The sequence below is a fragment of the Psammomys obesus genome, unplaced genomic scaffold, assembly GCF_907164565.1.
Source record: "Psammomys obesus unplaced genomic scaffold, mPsaObe1.curated_primary_1811, whole genome shotgun sequence".
Lineage (NCBI taxonomy): Eukaryota > Metazoa > Chordata > Mammalia > Rodentia > Muridae > Psammomys > Psammomys obesus.
The window spans coordinates 11,217,813-11,235,803 of NW_026585644.1; the positions used below are offsets into that span (position 1 = coordinate 11,217,813).

The following is a 17,991-nucleotide window of genomic DNA, read 5'->3' on the forward strand; positions in this document are numbered from 1 at the left end:
TGGATGATTTGCTTTGGAGGGCAGTATTTTTATTTTTTGAGTGCTTTATAAAATGTAGCAATTAATTTCACAAGATGTTCGGCTGGCATAGATGTTCTTCCTTTGGATAAACTGCCTCCTCGCCCTTCTGATTGTTTCCTATTCCATGCAGAAGGTTTTTATTTCCTAAGTCTCATTTGTTAGTTCTTGGTTTTATTTATTACGCTGCTTCGTCCTTTTAAAATGTCCTTCCCTCTGCCTAGATGTTGAATTGTTTTACCTGTGTTTTCTTCCGGAAGTTTTAGCATTTCAAGTCTTATTTTAAGATCAATGACCCATTTTAAACTAACTTCTGTGTGAGGTAAAAGGTATGGATTTAGTTCCATCCAGTTCTCCCAACACAATCTGTTAGAGGAGGTAGACAGGGCTGTGTCATGGGATGGAGGGCAGGGCAGCTCTGTGGTCATCTTCCTCTCGGAGAAAGCAGGTCTCTGTCTGTCTTCCTCCTCCCTCGCTGCATTGCCTAGATTTGATCTGATTTGATTTTTATGTGTCCTAGGCATTAAACAGCGTTGACCACCAAGCCAGGCATTAAGCTAGGATGGACAGAGGACCGCCATCTGCTCTGCTTCTGACTGATAAAAGAACAACATCACCAACAAGGTGTCTCTTATCCCATTGCCAGTGCTGTTAATAGATTCTTTTTTTTCTCTTAAAGCTAGTATCTATTTCCCAGCAAGTTAATTATTGGTATATAGAAAAGCTACTGATTTTTATACATTGATTTTCTGTCTTGCTACTTTCTTGAAAATGTTTAATCAGGTCTAAGAGTTTTCTTATGGAGCCTTCAGGGTCTTTTAAATATAGGATCATGTTGTCTTCAAATAGGGGTGATTTGATTTCTTCCCTTCGTATTTAGATCCCTTTTATTTCTTTCTCTTACTATTCTAGTTGATACCCCAAGTACTGCACTGAGTAAGTGTGTCTCATTCCTGAACAAAGGAAGTGCTTTCAGTTTCCTGTTAATATAATGTCAGCTAGAGCTATGTCTATACCTGCTTATAATTTTGAGATATACTCTTTCCATTCCTTCCTGGCTTCTTCAGGGTTTTTATTAAATGTTATTAAGATCTTTTCTGAAACTGTTGAGATGATCATGTGATTTCTGTCCTCAAGTCTATTTCTGTGCTGTATTACACTTATTGATTTACATATTTTGAACCATCTGTGCTTCTCTGAAATGAAAACTACTTGGCTGTAGCATGATTTTTCTTAATGCCTTCTTGAATTTAGTTTTGAAGAATTTTATTGAGAATTTTTGTGTATGTTTATCAAGGAAATTGAACAATAGTTTTATTTGTGTCCTTTTCTGGTTTTGGCATCAGGAGAATGCTGGCTTTGTAGAGTATGAGTGGCCAGGTCCTTTCCTTTCTACTTTATGTAACAGTGTGAGGAGTTTTCTTTAAAGGTTTAATACCATTTGACAACAGCTCTATCTGGTCCTGGGTTACTCTTTGTTGGGAGACTTTTTGTGCCTGCCTCAATCTTGTTGCTTGTTAATTAATGGGCCCACTGAAGTTGTTAATATCCTGATTTAATTTTGGTAGATCACATGCATCTAGATTTTCTATGTTTTTGAAATACATTTTCAAAATGCTCCCTAGTGATCCTCTGGATTTTATTAGAATCTGCTGTAATCTCTCTTTTTTCTTATGCAATTTTATTAGTTTGGATTGTCTTTCTTTTCATTGGGGGTTTGTTGGTCCTCTTTCTTTTTTCAAATAACTTTTTGTTATTAATGATTTTCTGCTCTGGCTTAATTTTTGTAAAATATTTTATTATTTTATGTCTATGGGTGTTTTGCCTAAATCTATATCTGTGCACCAAGACTAGATGAGGACATTGGATCCCTTGGGACTGAAGTTATAGATGGTTGTGGGCCACCATGTGGGTGCTAGGACTCAAACTTGAGTCCTCAGGAAGAGCAACTAGTACTCTTAACCACTGAGCCATCTCTCCAGCCTCTCTGCTCTGATCTTTATTATTTTTGCTGCCTACTTCTGTGTTTGAAACCTTGAGGTGTATCATTAGAGTATTCAAGTCACACACTACCATCGTATCAGGATCCACATGAGCTTCCATGACATTAATGCTTGTTTCATAAAATTGAGAGTCCCAACATTATATATATATATATACATATAATAAATTGTACACACACACACATATTAGTTACATTTTCCTGAAAGATTGTTTTAACACAAGGTGCTAAGTAAGTGTCTTTCTGTGATTTATACTGGTATTGAGCCTGTACTGAGCTTATATGGGACAGGTGCTCAATGTCTGTCAGAACTGTGTCCTCTTTGTGTGTCAGAGCACCCTCTTGCCCACACCTAGCTTTGTGGTCTGAGGGTTAGGCAGGTTATACCACTGTAGCGGTTTGGGGTAAGAATGGCCCCACAGCCTCTTATATTTGAATGCTTAGCTATCAGGGAGTGGCACACCTTGGGAAGGATTAGGAGGTGTGGCCTTGTTGGAGTAGATGTGGTCTTAGTGGAGGAAGTATACACTGAGATGAACTCTGAGGTTTCAAAAGTCCAAGCCAGGCCTGGTGGCTCTCTCTTCCTGTTGGCTGTGGATCAGGATGTAGCTCTCAGCTACTTCTCCAGCACCATGTCTGCCTGCATGCCCCCATGTTCCCTGCCATGACAAATAACAGACGAAACCTCTGAAACTGTAAGCCAGCCCCCCAATTAAGTAAGAGTTGTCAAGGTCATGATGGTGTCTCTTCATAGAAACTGAGCAGTGATTAAGACACCCGCTATCCTGAGACTCCCCAGATCATAAATCTGTGGCTAATGTGCCACATGGAGTGAGGTGTCTCCCTAGTACATGGGGCTGGGGAAGCGGCCACAGCCCTGGAATCTGTGTAGGTGGAAGACCTGTTCTGTAATTCCCAAGCCTGCTGAGTGGTGAAATCCCTGCTACAAAGATGCATTTATGGCTGCGGGTGACTCATTCCCCTGGTGCTTCAAAGCTCAGACTCCAGAGCAGTGCTTGGTGCTTCATTTTATTCCTCAGGCTTGGTACTGTGAGACTCCAGTTATTCACTGCTGAAGAGTGTTTCCTTCTCAGTGAGCCTTACTGCCTAAACAGCCTCCTGCTGCCTGCATTTTTCACCTTTTAGGCATCTGCAAGCCCCACCTCCCCATTCTACACAACTGGCCCGGGCCTCTCAGCCTGGGGCTCTGGCACACTAAGTTCAGCCCCCCTGACTTGTGGTTGTTCCCTATTATCTTTGAAAATGCTGCCTGACTACTCTGCTTTGAGTCATATAGAGAGGTAATATGGGATTGTTCTTCACTTACATGTGAAGGAATTACAATCTCACCAAAACCTGTAACCTGCTTCTCCTCACCCTGCCAGGGAACTGCATGGTTGGGCCTGTGTTTGGCGTGGCGTGGCTTACTTTTCAGTGTGTACTATAGGTTTACAACTCAGCTGTTCTACCATTAACTTTCAATTTCTAAAGCGCTTCCTCTCTTTTCCCCCTTCAGGTAGTCTTTTCTACTTTTATTTTTTTTTTTAATTCTTAACTTCTTTGTTAGCTCACACAGTGGCAGCTTATCTACAACCTTATGTGGAATCTCTTATTAACTGCTTGTGTAGTTTTGGTATATTTACCTTCTATTCCTCTATCTCTATAAGCTACTACCGGTGGTTGAAGCTTCTCTGGGAGTCTCCTACCTGGACACTTGTAATAGTAACAGCTTGATTTATTAAGTTTATTAGTTAATAAATAATTACTATTAACAGCTAATAGTAATAGTTTAATTTCTCTTTTTTGATAGTTTTTCTTTTCCTATTGTGTTGGCTACAATCCCTAGTACAATCTTGTTCTCACAATGTCCTCAGCACTGTGGCTCTAAGCAAGCTCCATCTCCAGCTGTTAGTTTTTCAGATGGGGCCTCTCTATAGCCTACTGGCTTTGGGCTTCCAGCCTCCACTTCACACGTGTGGGGATTACAAAGTGTCCACCATGCCTGGCAATGTCTTTTAATGTAAGTAGTCCATGCCCTTTGACCTCCTGCTCACCGAGACTATATATTGCCTTCCTACCCAGTCTCAAGGGATTTTGCTTATTTTCAGAACACATTGCAGTTAAAGAGAACGTTCTTCACCACTGAATCTAAGCAACTTCTTTTAAAACTCTCCTTGTGTTGGGGCTGGGAGATAGCTTGTTGGCATGAGGATGTTGGTTCAATCCTCAGTGCGCATGTGAAAAAAAGTGGGTGTGATAGAGTGTGATTGTGATGCCAGCATGAGGGAAGCAGAGGCTGGAAGGGCCTTTGGAATTTGCTGCTCACCTAAAAGAATCAGTAAACTTCAGTTTTGGTGTGGAAAGTCACTGAGGAAGACACAGGAGCCTACACATACACTCAGACACACATTTGTTCACACACACCAGTACACACATGGGCACAGACACACTATTCTTTCCTAGTATAATGGACTGTTTGTGCTTTCAGTAAGATCACCCTTTCCTCAGGTGCTGGATCCCTGCTCTTCCTCCTCTCTCTGGCCCTGCAATCACCCTTCCTTTCTTCCCCTTATCAGCAAGTTTTTCCTCTTCTAAAGAGAATTAACTTACAAAATTAAACTCTCTATTCCGGTTCCCTGCTTCCTTTTACAGCAAAGCATCTCAGAAGGACCACCCACATTTGCTCATTTTCACCCTCTCATCCCAAATTATTCTCTCGTGTACTACTCTAATTAGGCCATTGTCCCTAAAATTCCATTGAAAGTGCCCTTGCCATGAATAATAACCAATACATTGTCAAAGAAGTGCAATGGCTCCCACCCTTAATCCTATTAATAATATCTCAGCAGTAACAGAGGATAGAATTGTCCTCTGGGCCCACGTGTAAAGGGTGTAAATGCCTGGGTGGGCTTTTTTCATTTATATTTTTCAGTAAGGCATTTGGCTAATGTGATACAAGGAAGTGCTGTCTAATTAACTAGAGGATCCTTCTGTTATTGGGGGGGGGAGCCTTTCCTGCTAGTTTAAAAGGTTATAGTGGAATGTAGTGTGTGGGTGGGGTGTTACATATAACAGAAGCGGAGCAGCAGCTGTTGGTTTGCAAGGGAGGCCAACACAGTTCCCTTCGATGAGGTTCAGTATGAAAGGGCTCAAAGCCATGATTGGGGCTCGAGGTGGGAGGAAGAACAACAACAATAATAATAATATCATTTGGGGAGATCTAAACTCAGTGGGGCCTTAAAGGGATGGAGTGGCTTCCCTTTAAAATCTGAAGAGATGCTTCATCAGAGGATGGGAGATGGGAAGATAAAGAGGGCGTGAGGAGGATGGGAATGGGGCGAGGTGAGGAGCCTCTTCAGTGCACGTGCCCCTGTGCCCCTGCACCTCCACTCAGGAATCTCTGGCCAATCTTGTGCGCCCACTTTCTCCCTGGGTACCCAAGCCTGTTGCGCACTGGGTGAGCCTGAGGGGAGGAGAGCTTAGCTGGGCACTGGCTATTGAGTGCAGGTGGGGGAAAAAAACTCATAAGGGCCAACAAGGAGCAAAGCCTGATAACTGTCAGGATAATAAGTTCTCACTGGGGTTGATGGTTGGGGAGCTGACTTTATGGCCCCAGATGGGGAGCAGGGAGGTAGCCAACTCCCGCAGTCCTCATGTTTGAGGTGTTCGGGGTTGATGTTCCTTCAACTTTTCCTCAGTAACCCTGGGCTGTTACAGTCCCATAAAAGGTCTGACATAAACTTTTGGGGTAGCGGGAAGTTCGACATCAGTGAATTAGCACAGCATAGGGTATTTAAGGGGATGGAGGAGTCGGGTCTCATAGCCAAGAGCTGTCAAGTCATTGTACTGTCTGCTTCTCCAAGCTCTCTGTCCCAGAGAGAGCTGCAGAGGGCTGTGCTGTCCTGACTCAGGATGTGGTATCTGGCTTAAATGTGCTAGCTAAATGGGGCTGGATTAGCACTGCAGTGTATACCTGTTTTGCAAATAATGTGGATGGTGCTCTCTCTCTAGCTTACTAGATCCTACTTACAGTGAGAGCACTGAGTCTTCCAGTGCTGACACTGGCACTTTGATTTCCACCTACCTCTTTTTACACATTGCATAAAACTACTTCTGATTTTAATAAACTACACATAGACTGTCTTGCCATTTGAAATCTCAGAGAAAGGAAATTCTGTGTTAACTCCATTTCCAGACTTGGACAGTCTTTCTAGTAACTATGTGCCAGGCAGAAGGAAAACAAAAACAAAGAGAAGACACAGTCTTTAGGAAGTCTCCCCGCTACCTGCTGGGTAAACACAGTGTGGCAACTAAGAAAATGACAGAGAACTTCAGTCTGCAAAAGGCAGAATCTATACTTTTTCTTACTTCTGCTGTAAAGAAAAAAAAGTCCTTAATATAAATACAAGAAATCTCCGAAGGTAGACAGGTGGAGGAAAACCTTATGTCTTACTTTTCTACTGCAGTTGTGATGGCTAATGAAATTGTTTGATGCTAGATGTCCATCTTAATACCTAATAGCCGTTTATCTCTCACTGAAGTTCCTGGAAGAAAAGTTCTGCTCCTTGACTGCCACCAAAAAAATATGCGGCTGTCACCATCTACTTGTTATGACATGACTAGCTTCTTTTTAGGCTTCTGTAACCTCCCTATGCAGACATCCAAGGACTATTTTAAGGTTGCTGGGACTACCTAACCTTGGTAGAGCAGAACAGCTCCTGGCTAGCTTGTGTAGGTAGTCACATGCCGAGAAATGCACTGGCAGGCAATCTCTGTATTATGCAAACATCAGAAGATACACAAGCCTGGTCTGTGTATGATACTGCACACCTTGACTATGCTGTTTGCCATATGTGTGGTCTGTTGCTGATGGCTATGTCATTTGGTCTATACTGGTGGTAAAATTCTGGCTTACAACTAGCCCCCCCCACCAACCTCAGGGAATTTCAGGACACTGGATAGTGCAGAGATCACAACACTGTTACTTCAGTAGTTAGAAAGAAAAAGTCGTATATGCTTGGAAACGTTTTTAATTGATTGTGGAACTGTGATAAGAAATTTGGGGCTAGAGTTGGCTCAGCAGTCTAGAACACGTGCTGCTTTCACAGATGGCATGGGAGCAGCTCCTAGCACCCACCTAGTTAACAATGGTCAGCTGTGATAAAACACTGTACCAAACTCACAGTATAAAGCCGAAGCTGTGGAAATGTAAAAATCTCCAACATATATGTTCAGAGGAAAAGGTAGATTGAAAAATTAATGAGCTAAGTACCATTTTAAATTAGATGGAGAGAAAAAAGTGGTTAGTATATCAGAAGAACCATGAAGGTGACAAAAAAGGGCTCAAAGTGATAAAAATGAAAAAAAAACATAGCTGCAGATATTGGAAATAAAACTACAGGTCAAGAACTTCAGGCTAAGAAATTTGAATACTCATGATGTGGAAGAATTCTGGAAAGTCTGGCTTAAGAATGAAAATCTGAACACTTTTATAATCATAAGCAAGTTTGAATCAGTAATCCAGAAGCAATTTTCCTACAGAGAGAATTTCAGGTGGCAATAGAAAGCTAGCTAGTGAATCCCATTACATATTTCAGGGAACAAAAAAAATATCCCAACCATAAACAAATTATTCCAGAGTGATAAAGGGCAAACAGTTGTTGGCTCATGGCATGGGCCTGGGGACAGATACAATGAAACAGCATCCAGAGTATTCTGGAAGACCAGCTCACTGAGTTTACTGCCTGGTTACATAACAAAAACAGTGATTCTACAGAAAGAGTATGAACATAGTAGTGACAGAACACTTTCCTAGCATGCAAACGACCCTGGGCTCAAACTCCAGACTGGAAAAGAAAAAGGAATAAAAGAGAAACGTTTAAGCTCATTCTCTCACTCACAATCAATAAAATTAAAACCACTATGAAATCTCATATTCACCAAATTAGCAAATATGAAGCCAGGAAATAACGACTCCCCTCATCCCCCTGAGGGGAGAGCACGGGTGTAAGTATTCCAGGAACCTGCTTGGTGTCCCAGTTTTCTACAGCGCAGTAATCCCACTGCCGTGCCTCACAGCAGCAGACGCTTCCAACAACTCAGTCAATAGGATAGATATATGAATGACAACATATTTATAATGAAACACCATCTGTGAGGAGCAACAACGCATCTAAATCCATCAACACACATTTTTAAAAACAGCAAATGAAATGATTTTTAAAGATAATTTTCAAAAGTCAACAGTCACTACTGTGTTAAGGCGGTAAAAACTACAAGGGAAGACATGAACAAACCACTCAGAACTGACATCCACTTTAGGCACTGGCAGTGTCAGCCTGGGGGCTATATGCTTATGTTTTCATATATTTTCAAAGGTTTCATTTACGTGTGTGTGTGTGTGTGTGTGTGTGTGTGTGTGTGTGTGTTTGTGTATGTGCCCACAGAGGCCAGAAGAGGGTGCTGAATCCCCTGGAACTGGAGTCAGGCAGTTGTGAGCTGTCCATCATGGGTGCTGGGAACTGATCAGGTCCTCTGTAAGAGGAGGGAGACTCTCAAGACTGGGTCCTCTCCAGCCCTGGCATGCATTTTCATATATGCTATAAAATAAAATTATTTTGAATAGTACCGTTAGGTTACCACTGAAACACCATGTCTCTACCACGGGACTTTCAAATGCTATCCTATGTAGACATGAAGTCTGCAGATGTGATGGAGAGCACTGAGCTTATGGATTATGCAATAGTCTGTGATGCCATCACCAGTGCCTTTAAGAGAAAAAGAATGGATGAAAATGACATCACTGTGTTATGCTAAAAAAAAAAAAAAAAAAAAAAAAAAAGGCCCAAAACGTCACCACCACCAACAAAACAAAACAAAACAAAACAAACAAAACAAAACGCCAAGGAGGTAGACAGGCCTGCAGTCTCAGCACCCAGGAAGCACAAACAAATATGTTGAAAGCCAGGGTGGGTTAAATTTCAGCCTACATAGGAAGAACCTGTTCCAACAACCCAAAAAGCCCAGGGTGAACAAAGGTTGATTTTATACATGAGGTGAAGAGTGGCTGAGAACGGGGTGGGGAGCTGCTAGCCCTGGAAGCCAGTACTGGAAGCCCTGAAAGAAGGCATGGCATCTTCCCTAATTCTCTGCAGGGAGTGTGGATTCAGAGGAAAACAGGCTCTCCTCTCTTGGCTTCAGTTTGTGATTTGTTCCACCAGGTTCAGGAAACTAATACCCATGGTTTAGAATGGGTAAGAGCTGTCAATGGACTTCTAAGGAGGCCCAGCAGAACCAGACGTGTGTGGGTGTATCAATGGCACAGCAGTGCTCAGCAGCCTTAACACAGCGCAGAGCTGGCAGAGTGGTGGGGGCTGGGCTTTGCCAGATAGGCATGCTGATGGAGAATACCAGCATGGCACTATACCCAGCTTGCTCAGGTATTTAGCAGGTAGAGAAGCAAGTGAAAGATGACTCCAAGAGGTGGAGAGGAAGTAAGGAAATCAATGAATGAGCAAGGTACACTCGCAGCAGGAAATATGAGCTGAAAAACTTGAGCGGCAGTTGGGTAAAGCAGTCTAGAAGGTGAAGTGTAATGTAAGAACACAGGGGCTGCCCAGGTCTAGAGAATCACATACTGTGGTTAAGATGCTTTTTGGGATTTTTTTTTTAGCTATTTATTTATTTTTCATTAATTACACTTTATTCATTTTGTATCCCCCCGTAAGCCCCTCCCGATCCCACCCTCCCTCCCATTTCTGCATGCATGCCCCTCCCCAAGTCCACTGATAGGGGAGGTTCTCCTCTCCTTTCTGATCTTAGTCTATCAGTTCTCGTCAAAAGTGGCTGCATTGTCCTCTTCTGTGGCCTGGTAGGGCTGCTCCCCGCTCAGGGGGAGGTGATCAAACTCCAACCAAGGACTACTCATGGAGATAACCTAGAATCCCTGCACAGATGTAGCCCATGGCAGGTCAGTGTCCAAGTGGGTTACCTAGTAATGGGAAGAGGGACTGCCTCTGACATAATCTGATTGGCCTGCTCTTTGATCACTGCTTTTTGGGATCTTAAGGTTACAGAACGTCCTTTCCAGTTCTGGCAGACCAGTAAGCACTGCAACATGACTTAAGCTGAGGCAATGAAATTACTTCAGAAAGCAGTGTAAAATGTTCAGAATGCCCGGATGCTTACATGGCCAGGCAGCCTAAGACTTCTGGTTACCTAACATGCTGACATGGAATGACAGGCATGCACCATGCCCAGGTATTTTCTGTTACAGTATTCCACAATTTTTTTTTTTGTTTGAGACAGGATCTCACTGTGACCTAGTTAGGGTTTGTTCACTCATCATCATGGAAGGAAGTCAGGACAGGAACTCATGCAGGATAGGAACCTGGAGGCAGGCGCTGATGCAGATGCCACGGAGGGGTGCTGCTTACTGGCTTGCTCACCCTGCTTTCTTACAGAACCCAGAAAAACCAGCCATGGGGTGGCACTACCTATAATGGGCTGGGCCCTCCCCCATCAATCACTAATTTAGCCCCATTTTATCCACACATTTTCTCAGGTTGAGGCTGATGACACTAGCTTGTGTCAAGCTGACATAAAAATGCCCAGCACACCATAACCATGGCTGATCTTGAACTCACTATGTAGAGTAGGCTGGCCTTGGATTCAGCAATATTTACTTACCTCTGTCTCTTCAAAACACTTTTTAGTCATTTTTGGTTTTACTCCCCTTTGAAATAGGGTTTCATTATGTAGTTCAGCCTTTCTTCAAACTCACAATCCTCCTGCCTCAGGCTTCCAAGCACTGAGATTGTAGGTGTGTATCACTGTGTCCAGCTTAAGGACTTGTGAATGTTTATAAACTGTTACTAGCCCAAAGCTCCAAGCAGTTTATTCACCAGAGGAGGAATATATAAACAAATTGTGGTGATTCACACACAGAACACTCAGAAAATACTCAGTGACAATAGTTGCTAGAGTGGGTAGGTCAGAGGGGTTGGATCTCATTTTCTAGATTGTGGTGAGCTTCAACAGATGTATGTCAATATTAAATTGTATACTCCAGACATGTGTAACTCAACTCTCCCTGAATAAAACAAGCTTAAAGAATCCAGCGACTGGGGCTGGACAAATGACTCAGTGGTTAAGAGCACTGTCTGTTCTTCAAAGGACCCAGGTTCAATTTCCAGCCCCCACATGGCAGTTCACAACTGTCTGTAGCTCCAGTTCCAAGAGATATGACATCTTCACAGTAGGGCACATAAAATTAAATTTTTTTTTAAATACCCAACTACATTTCTTTGGTTCTAAATGACATCCCTGTCCCTCTTTTTTTAATTTAGTTTTTTGAGACAGGGTTTCTCTGTGTAGCTCTGGCTGTCCTGGAACTTAATCTGTAGACCAGAACTAGAAACTCACAGAGATCCACCTGCCTTTGGATCCCAAGTGTTGGCACTGCCACCATGGTCTAAAGCCATTCTTATTCAAGCAAACTCAACTTGCAATGAAAGAGACTCACAAAGGGGGAATATATACAGCAATAGCAATATGGCTGCTCTGGCAAGAGATCACATCCAAAGACCTTCCAGGTCTGTGTGATTCAGCTGGAATACAGACATGCCTTTAATCCCAGCACTTAGGAGTCAGAGGCATGAAGGTCTCTGAGTTCTGTTCAGGCAGTTCAGTTGAGTCAGTGAACTGAGAGACAGTGCAGTACAGTTGAGTTTGTGGCAGTTCAGTTTGCAGAATTCAGAGGCACTTTTTTACCAGGACTTTTACAGAGACACGTTGCAGAGAAAACAAGCCAGACACAGGTAAGGGCAGAATGAGCCAGAAAATGAGGAGGAGCCAGATTAGAACAGATTGCTAGAGTCACTTTGAGGCCAAGCAGAGCAACTCAGTGAAAAACTGAGAGAAGCCAGATTGAATCAGTCAGTTTGGAGTTTGAGCCAGAACAGCCGAGTTGAACCAGCCAGCCAGAGCTCAGAAAGAGCTAGAAAGGTTGAGCTTATTCAGCAGTAATTCTCAGAGCTGAAAATATTACAGTCCTCCAAGAGGACAATTACCTCAGGCAAACAGAAGTTATTTTTACACATGACCATTTTTTTTTTTTAACTGTGATCAGTTTAATTCAACTAGTATTTCCCACTGAGGAGTTGACTCTACAAACACTTGATACTGACCAGTGGTTATGTTACCACAACCATTAATATACAACAGTGCAAATCTGTGGTTACAAGTGCTGTACTGCAGCAGCTATCAGTGTGGCAGATAAACATATCTTTTCTACTTCTAAAACAGATTTTCTTGACAGTTACATATAATCAGAGAAAGATAATTAGAAAGTATAGTCTAATTTCCAAACATAGTAAGACCATCAATATTTGTAGATGATACAGTTAAATAGCAGAACAATTTATATATTAAGAATTCAAGGTTTGAAAACCTGCCAACTTCTATTAATATCAGTAGGTAAAAAATCCACAGGTGATGTTTATACATAACAGCAATAAACAGTTACAACTGAATTAAAAATATAATCTAATGTAACTGTGTAAACAGCATGAAAACTCTTGAGGCTAATTATAATCTTAAATCTTTATGTGGAAAATTATAAAACTTTATTGGAAAGCACGAAATATGTAAATGCAGAAACATACCAAATTTATACATACAAAACTGTCATTATAAATGTGACAATTCTTCATAAATTAATTGATCTATGAATTCAATGCAATTCTTCACAAATGAAACCTCACAAAGGTCTTTAGGAACTTGACAAGATGATCCTAAAATGTATACACAACTTTACCATAGCCAAAACTACCATGGAAAACTAAAAAACAGAAGAAGGCAGTTACATACCATTGAAATGAACAAACTTGTATGACAAAATCCAGTGAAAATACAAGCTGTAGATGGGGAGAAAACTGCAAAGATGTAAATTCCAAAGGGACAACATGATGCAGGGAACTGCTTACATCCACAGGAAAACATTCTCCCAAAAGAAAACTCTGCTGAGGGTATGAAAAGGGAATACAGAAGGAGAAACAAGGCAGCTGGTGACTACAGGGGAGGGTGGCCAGCCTCAGCAGCAGCCAGCAGATTTAAAAACAAAGACAGTACTTCAACTCAGACTGGCTATGAGTAACCAAGCATCAAGGATTGGTAAGAATATTCATTTTTTAGTTCCATGTACTAACTGTATCTCATCAGGGAAAAAAGCTCTTCTTGTAACATTGTCTTTTACAAATCTGGTGTATATAAAGCAACTCTTCTCTAATGATTTTATACATTCACCTATTTCTGGAAATGTTTCATAAATACTTATAATTATGCCCCAAACATAAAATACCATGTAATGCCACCATTACCTTTTATAGATTGAACTTAATCTTTTACAAAAATTAATAATGAGTCTGTTTCTAAATAGCTCTTTGCAGCCTATCTTCTGGGAAGCTAAAGCTTTTATTGCTTTTGTTCTAGAAATTGTCTCTGTAATGTTCACTAAAAGGCAGTGGGGTGGTGAGGTAACAGAAGCCCTTTCTAAGTTTACTCTAATTTCAATAGACTACTATCTTTTAATTTCATTAACCTTACCAATATCTACCACCAACAGAAAAACAAACACACCCAAACACCCGTGATTGGTTCAGGGAAAAACTGTAAACACTACGATGGGAGATGTTTACACATTTGAGGCTCTTTCTGCTTCTCACCCTGTGTATCCTCCAGCCCTTGGACTTCAGGCTAACAGTCTTAGACATAGCTCACATGTATAGAGAACCTATGATGTACTATAGACATTTCACAGCCTTTACACACATTTGCTTTTTTTGTATATGTTTTCAAGTTAGTTTAAGGAGAGAAAAAAAAAAGATTTTTGATGAGTGTTTTGCCTGCATGGGTATTGTCTTTGCATGTGGGTAGTATCTGAGGAAGCCAGAAGAGGGCATTGGATTCCCTTGGAGTTATAGGTGGCTATTAGCTGTCCTATGGGTCCTCTGGAAGAGCAGCCAATACTGCTACCCTGGGCCATTTCTCCTGCCCAACGTCAGTACTCATTTCCATGTTTTCATATAGAAACAGAAGCTTCACTTGTTAGCCAGCTAGTAAATTGGTCAAGGCCAGATTCAAATCCATTCAGGGTGGGAAGATGAGGAGGAAGGAGGAAGAGGAGGAAGGGAGGAAAGAAGGGAGGAAGGAAAGAGAGAAAGGGGGAATAGGGAAGGAGGAGAGGGAGAGAGAAGGAAAAAATGCACCTGACTCATATATTCCAGGCTGGCCTTGAACTACCCAAGTGGGCAAGGATGACCTAAACTTGGAGCACTGAGATGAGAGGCTTGAGATACAACAGCTGGCTTATGCGTGCAGGGTGTGAAACCAGGGCCTCGCCAGTCTACCAACTGAGCTACAGAACCAGGCCCGGAAGCTCTATCTTCTCAATCAGTAACTTTTGCTACTTGAGTGACCAATTAGAAAATGTCTACCAGGAAAACAATCTGAGAGTTATAAATATTTTTCAAATGAGAATAAAATGTCCAAGGCATTTTACTCTGTTCTATTGACACATAAAAATACTATTATAATTCTATCTTTTGCTTTGAAAAGTGGTTCCATTTTGCAATAGTCCTATCTTTAGGAAGACCATTAGGAAGATGAAGAGTTCATTGTAATGTAACAACTTGTTTATTCTTTAGCTTCTTTATTGTTTGCTGTATTAAACATACATTCTCACACAGACACTTTGCCATGAATAAAGCAACAAAAATAGGCAATATTGCAAGATGTGTGTCACATACAAACATCATCATGTAAGAATAGGAAGTCTGGATCCCTGTACAACAAAAATTCTGAGGAACAAATAGCATTGCATTCTGAACACACCCAAATGTGTGTAAAGATAGTACACACACAACACAGCTTACTTAGATTCATTTATGAGCGTAATTCCTTAATCATCCTTTTGTGACGCATGAATGAAGATTAAGAAATAAGAAATCCGAACTGCATTTATTTTTACAATATCAATGTTAAACTCAGGAGAAGCAACTTCATTGACCAAATGTCAAATGTTTCAAAAATAAAAAGCAACCTTAATTTTTAGTAACCCTCTAAATAGGGTCTGAAAAAAAAGGTAGATATTTCTCTCTTGGCATGAACAAAGAGAGCAAACAACTATCATCGAGAATGCCCACACATATGAAACCATCGTGGGAACCATGTTCTTTTCAAGCCTAAGAAACCACCAGAAATAATGAATATACCTCATGCAACAGAAGTGCAAAGTTAACTCTCCACATTTGTTACAATTTTCAAATCCTTGCTCCTAAGACAATTTTAGTACACCTAATAAGTATAGCAGGTCATTCAGAAAAAAGAAACAAAATACATACCCAGTTTTTGCAATTCAAAAAATCTTATCATGAACAATATTCAGATATAAAATTGCACTAATTTTTTTCTAAATATGATTTATGCATTCAAGATTTCCTTAAACAAGCCAAGCCTTAGATATGATGTATACAAACTAACAGTAGTGTATGTCTCAAACAAATTCTTCCTATATTATGATATGACAGAACTGGTTTCTAAATGAAGGTTTCTGTTAAAGTTTAAGGTGTAAACACTTTAGAAGGCAACTTAGTGAAATTACTATTCACTTAAAAATAAGTATCATCTCTTAACAGGCTCCTGAATTTTCAAACTTACATGTAAAAATACATTTACATCTTAAATTTCTAGAAAAGGCACGTTTTATGTAGAAAAGCAGCAAATTTTAAAACCCACCAATTTACTGAAAAAGCCATTACTTTTTATTAGAAACAATAATGCTTCTCAAGATGTTGGCAACAAGGCAGAGTATAGCACACATTTCATTCAGTGTATTCTCCCTTTAATTATATTCCAGAAGGGGGTGGAACACCTCCTTGGCTGTGGGAAGCTGACATATTTGATGGATTATGTAAGCTGGTCTCCTTGTACACAAACCAGGCATTTCCTCCCCAAAGTATCATATTCAGAAAGCCAAAGATCTACGAAAGAAGAGAACAAGTATAAAAATCTAATGTTTGCTTTGGAGTACATACAAAGTAGAATTAAAAAAAAAAAAAAAGACTACACACATAGTCCACCGTATAAATTCTGGATGTATAACTTATACTCGGACATGCTAAAGTGCTAAATCTGCACTGATCAACACACAGTAATCCCCCCCCACCACAGAACTAGATGAAGTCTCGAGGCTGTAGTCTTTTCAGAGGTGAACAGACTGAACTTACCTACTTTATTTAAGTCCTCCCATCAATGTGTGATGTGACTTACGAAGTAAGAGTTGGACTAGAAGCCTGAGGTACTATGTAACTAAAAGCAAAACTTTATATTTTTGTGTAAGTGCACACAAAATTTTTCTGAAATTGTTCCACTCAACACTCTGTCAATGTAAGCTCTAAGTACTGAGTTTCACATTACAAAATAATAACAAGAATATGGGTGAGAGGGAGGGACTGTGAGGAGAGGACAGAGGGGAAGCTTAGATTGAGATGTAAAATAAGTAAATTAACGGAAAAACAAGAATGTGGGTAAACTGCTTTATAAAGCAGTACTGAATTCACCTAATGTCAAATTATTTTCTGAAGAAAGCCTTCCAAAATAGAATATATGCAACATTATTAACAATAAACTTCAGTTTGATGACACAGTAGAAAAATGTTTAATGAATTACATATATTAAATTTTACAGAATAAAGAAAACTTTGTTTTCTAAGTAACTCAGACTTAAGGGAATAGACTCAAAGTCAGATGTGGTTCAAAAGTTGTGTCTCTTCAGAGGAATATAATGCACGAGCTACATACATTTTCTCAGCTGTACAATGAAGACAACAATGCTGCCTTTCATTTTCCTCTCAGAATGGCTGAGTAACTTAAGATACTATAGCACAATGGATAGGACATCATTAGTGTCTTTCAGTCTTTAAATCTTGGTTACAGGTCATACTTTCCCATAATACATATACAGTATATTTATAATATATATCTTAATTAGAACCAGTAAAATAAGAATCAATTTATTGATTCAGTAAAATAAGAATCAATTTATTCACTCAGACAGTATTGAAAGCTGCTGTTTTCTTAAACTTTGTTCTAGTAAATGAAGCAAACTGTGCAAGTATCAGATACTTACCACGGATACATTTAGGGATCCCATACTAGTCACAGAGATAAACTGACATTGTATTTGTGGGTTGCGACAAGGCTCAAGTTCTTTGATAATACTGTGTCCGGTAGCTATTTTAATATCTGTAAGGGCTTTAGCCCAGGCCGAGGCACTCACCAACCACAGAAAAGTGGCAACAAGAGTAACAATAAAGTCCTAGAGCAAAAACGAGCAGTTAGTGAGCAGTCAATTTAAGAATAGTACATTTCATATCAGCAATAAAGAAATTAGGATTATGCTTAATCCCGTGGTACCAAGAAATGGTCCTCATGATAGACTTTGTGTAAAGGGTCACATGCAGTCTAATCACCATTGATGTTTACTGTTTCTAGCACCATGCCAGAGACACAAAAAACTTAATCATCCCCTTAAGTCCACAACTTAAAACTTTATTATTTTTAAGACAAGGTTTTGTTAGCCTCAAATCTTCTTGCCTCTATGCAAAAATGGCTGAGTATTCTTTTTTTTTTTAATTTTAATTTTTGTATATGAGCGTGCAGGCCTACATATACACATATGGAGAAGAGAGGAGTAAGTCAATGTCTTTCTCTATTGTTCTCAACCTTATGTTTTGAGACAGGGTCTGTAGCCGAACCTAACTTTACCATTTTGAAAAGGCTGTCCTGTCACCAAGTCTGCAGGATCCACCTATCTCTCTCTGTACCCAACATTCAAATTAGAGGCACACATGACCATGTACAAGTTTTACATGGGCACTGTAAAACTTGAACATGAACTCAGATCCTCTTGC

At 40.4% G+C, this 17,991-nt stretch overlaps 1 protein-coding gene and 1 non-coding gene across 4 annotated transcripts in view; both read right to left on the reverse strand.

Moving 5' to 3' along the window:
- Positions 1-525: 525 nt before the first annotated feature.
- Positions 526-668, reverse strand: LOC129691705 (small nucleolar RNA SNORA48). Its single transcript, XR_008722535.1, has one exon. It is a non-coding gene; the product is annotated as a small nucleolar RNA SNORA48 (small nucleolar RNA).
- A 14,022-nt stretch (positions 669-14,690) lies between these two features.
- Positions 14,691-17,991, reverse strand: part of Sypl1 (synaptophysin like 1) — a 42,380-nt gene continuing 39,079 nt past the window's right edge. For all 3 annotated transcript variants that reach the window (XM_055624522.1, XM_055624529.1, XM_055624539.1), the window contains 2 exons: positions 17,208-17,396; positions 14,691-16,059 (listed from right to left, as the gene is read on the reverse strand). In XM_055624522.1, coding sequence (XP_055480497.1) covers positions 15,925-16,059; positions 17,208-17,396 — 324 coding nt within the window. In that variant the 3' untranslated portion in view covers positions 14,691-15,924. The remainder of the gene's footprint in view (positions 16,060-17,207; positions 17,397-17,991) is intronic.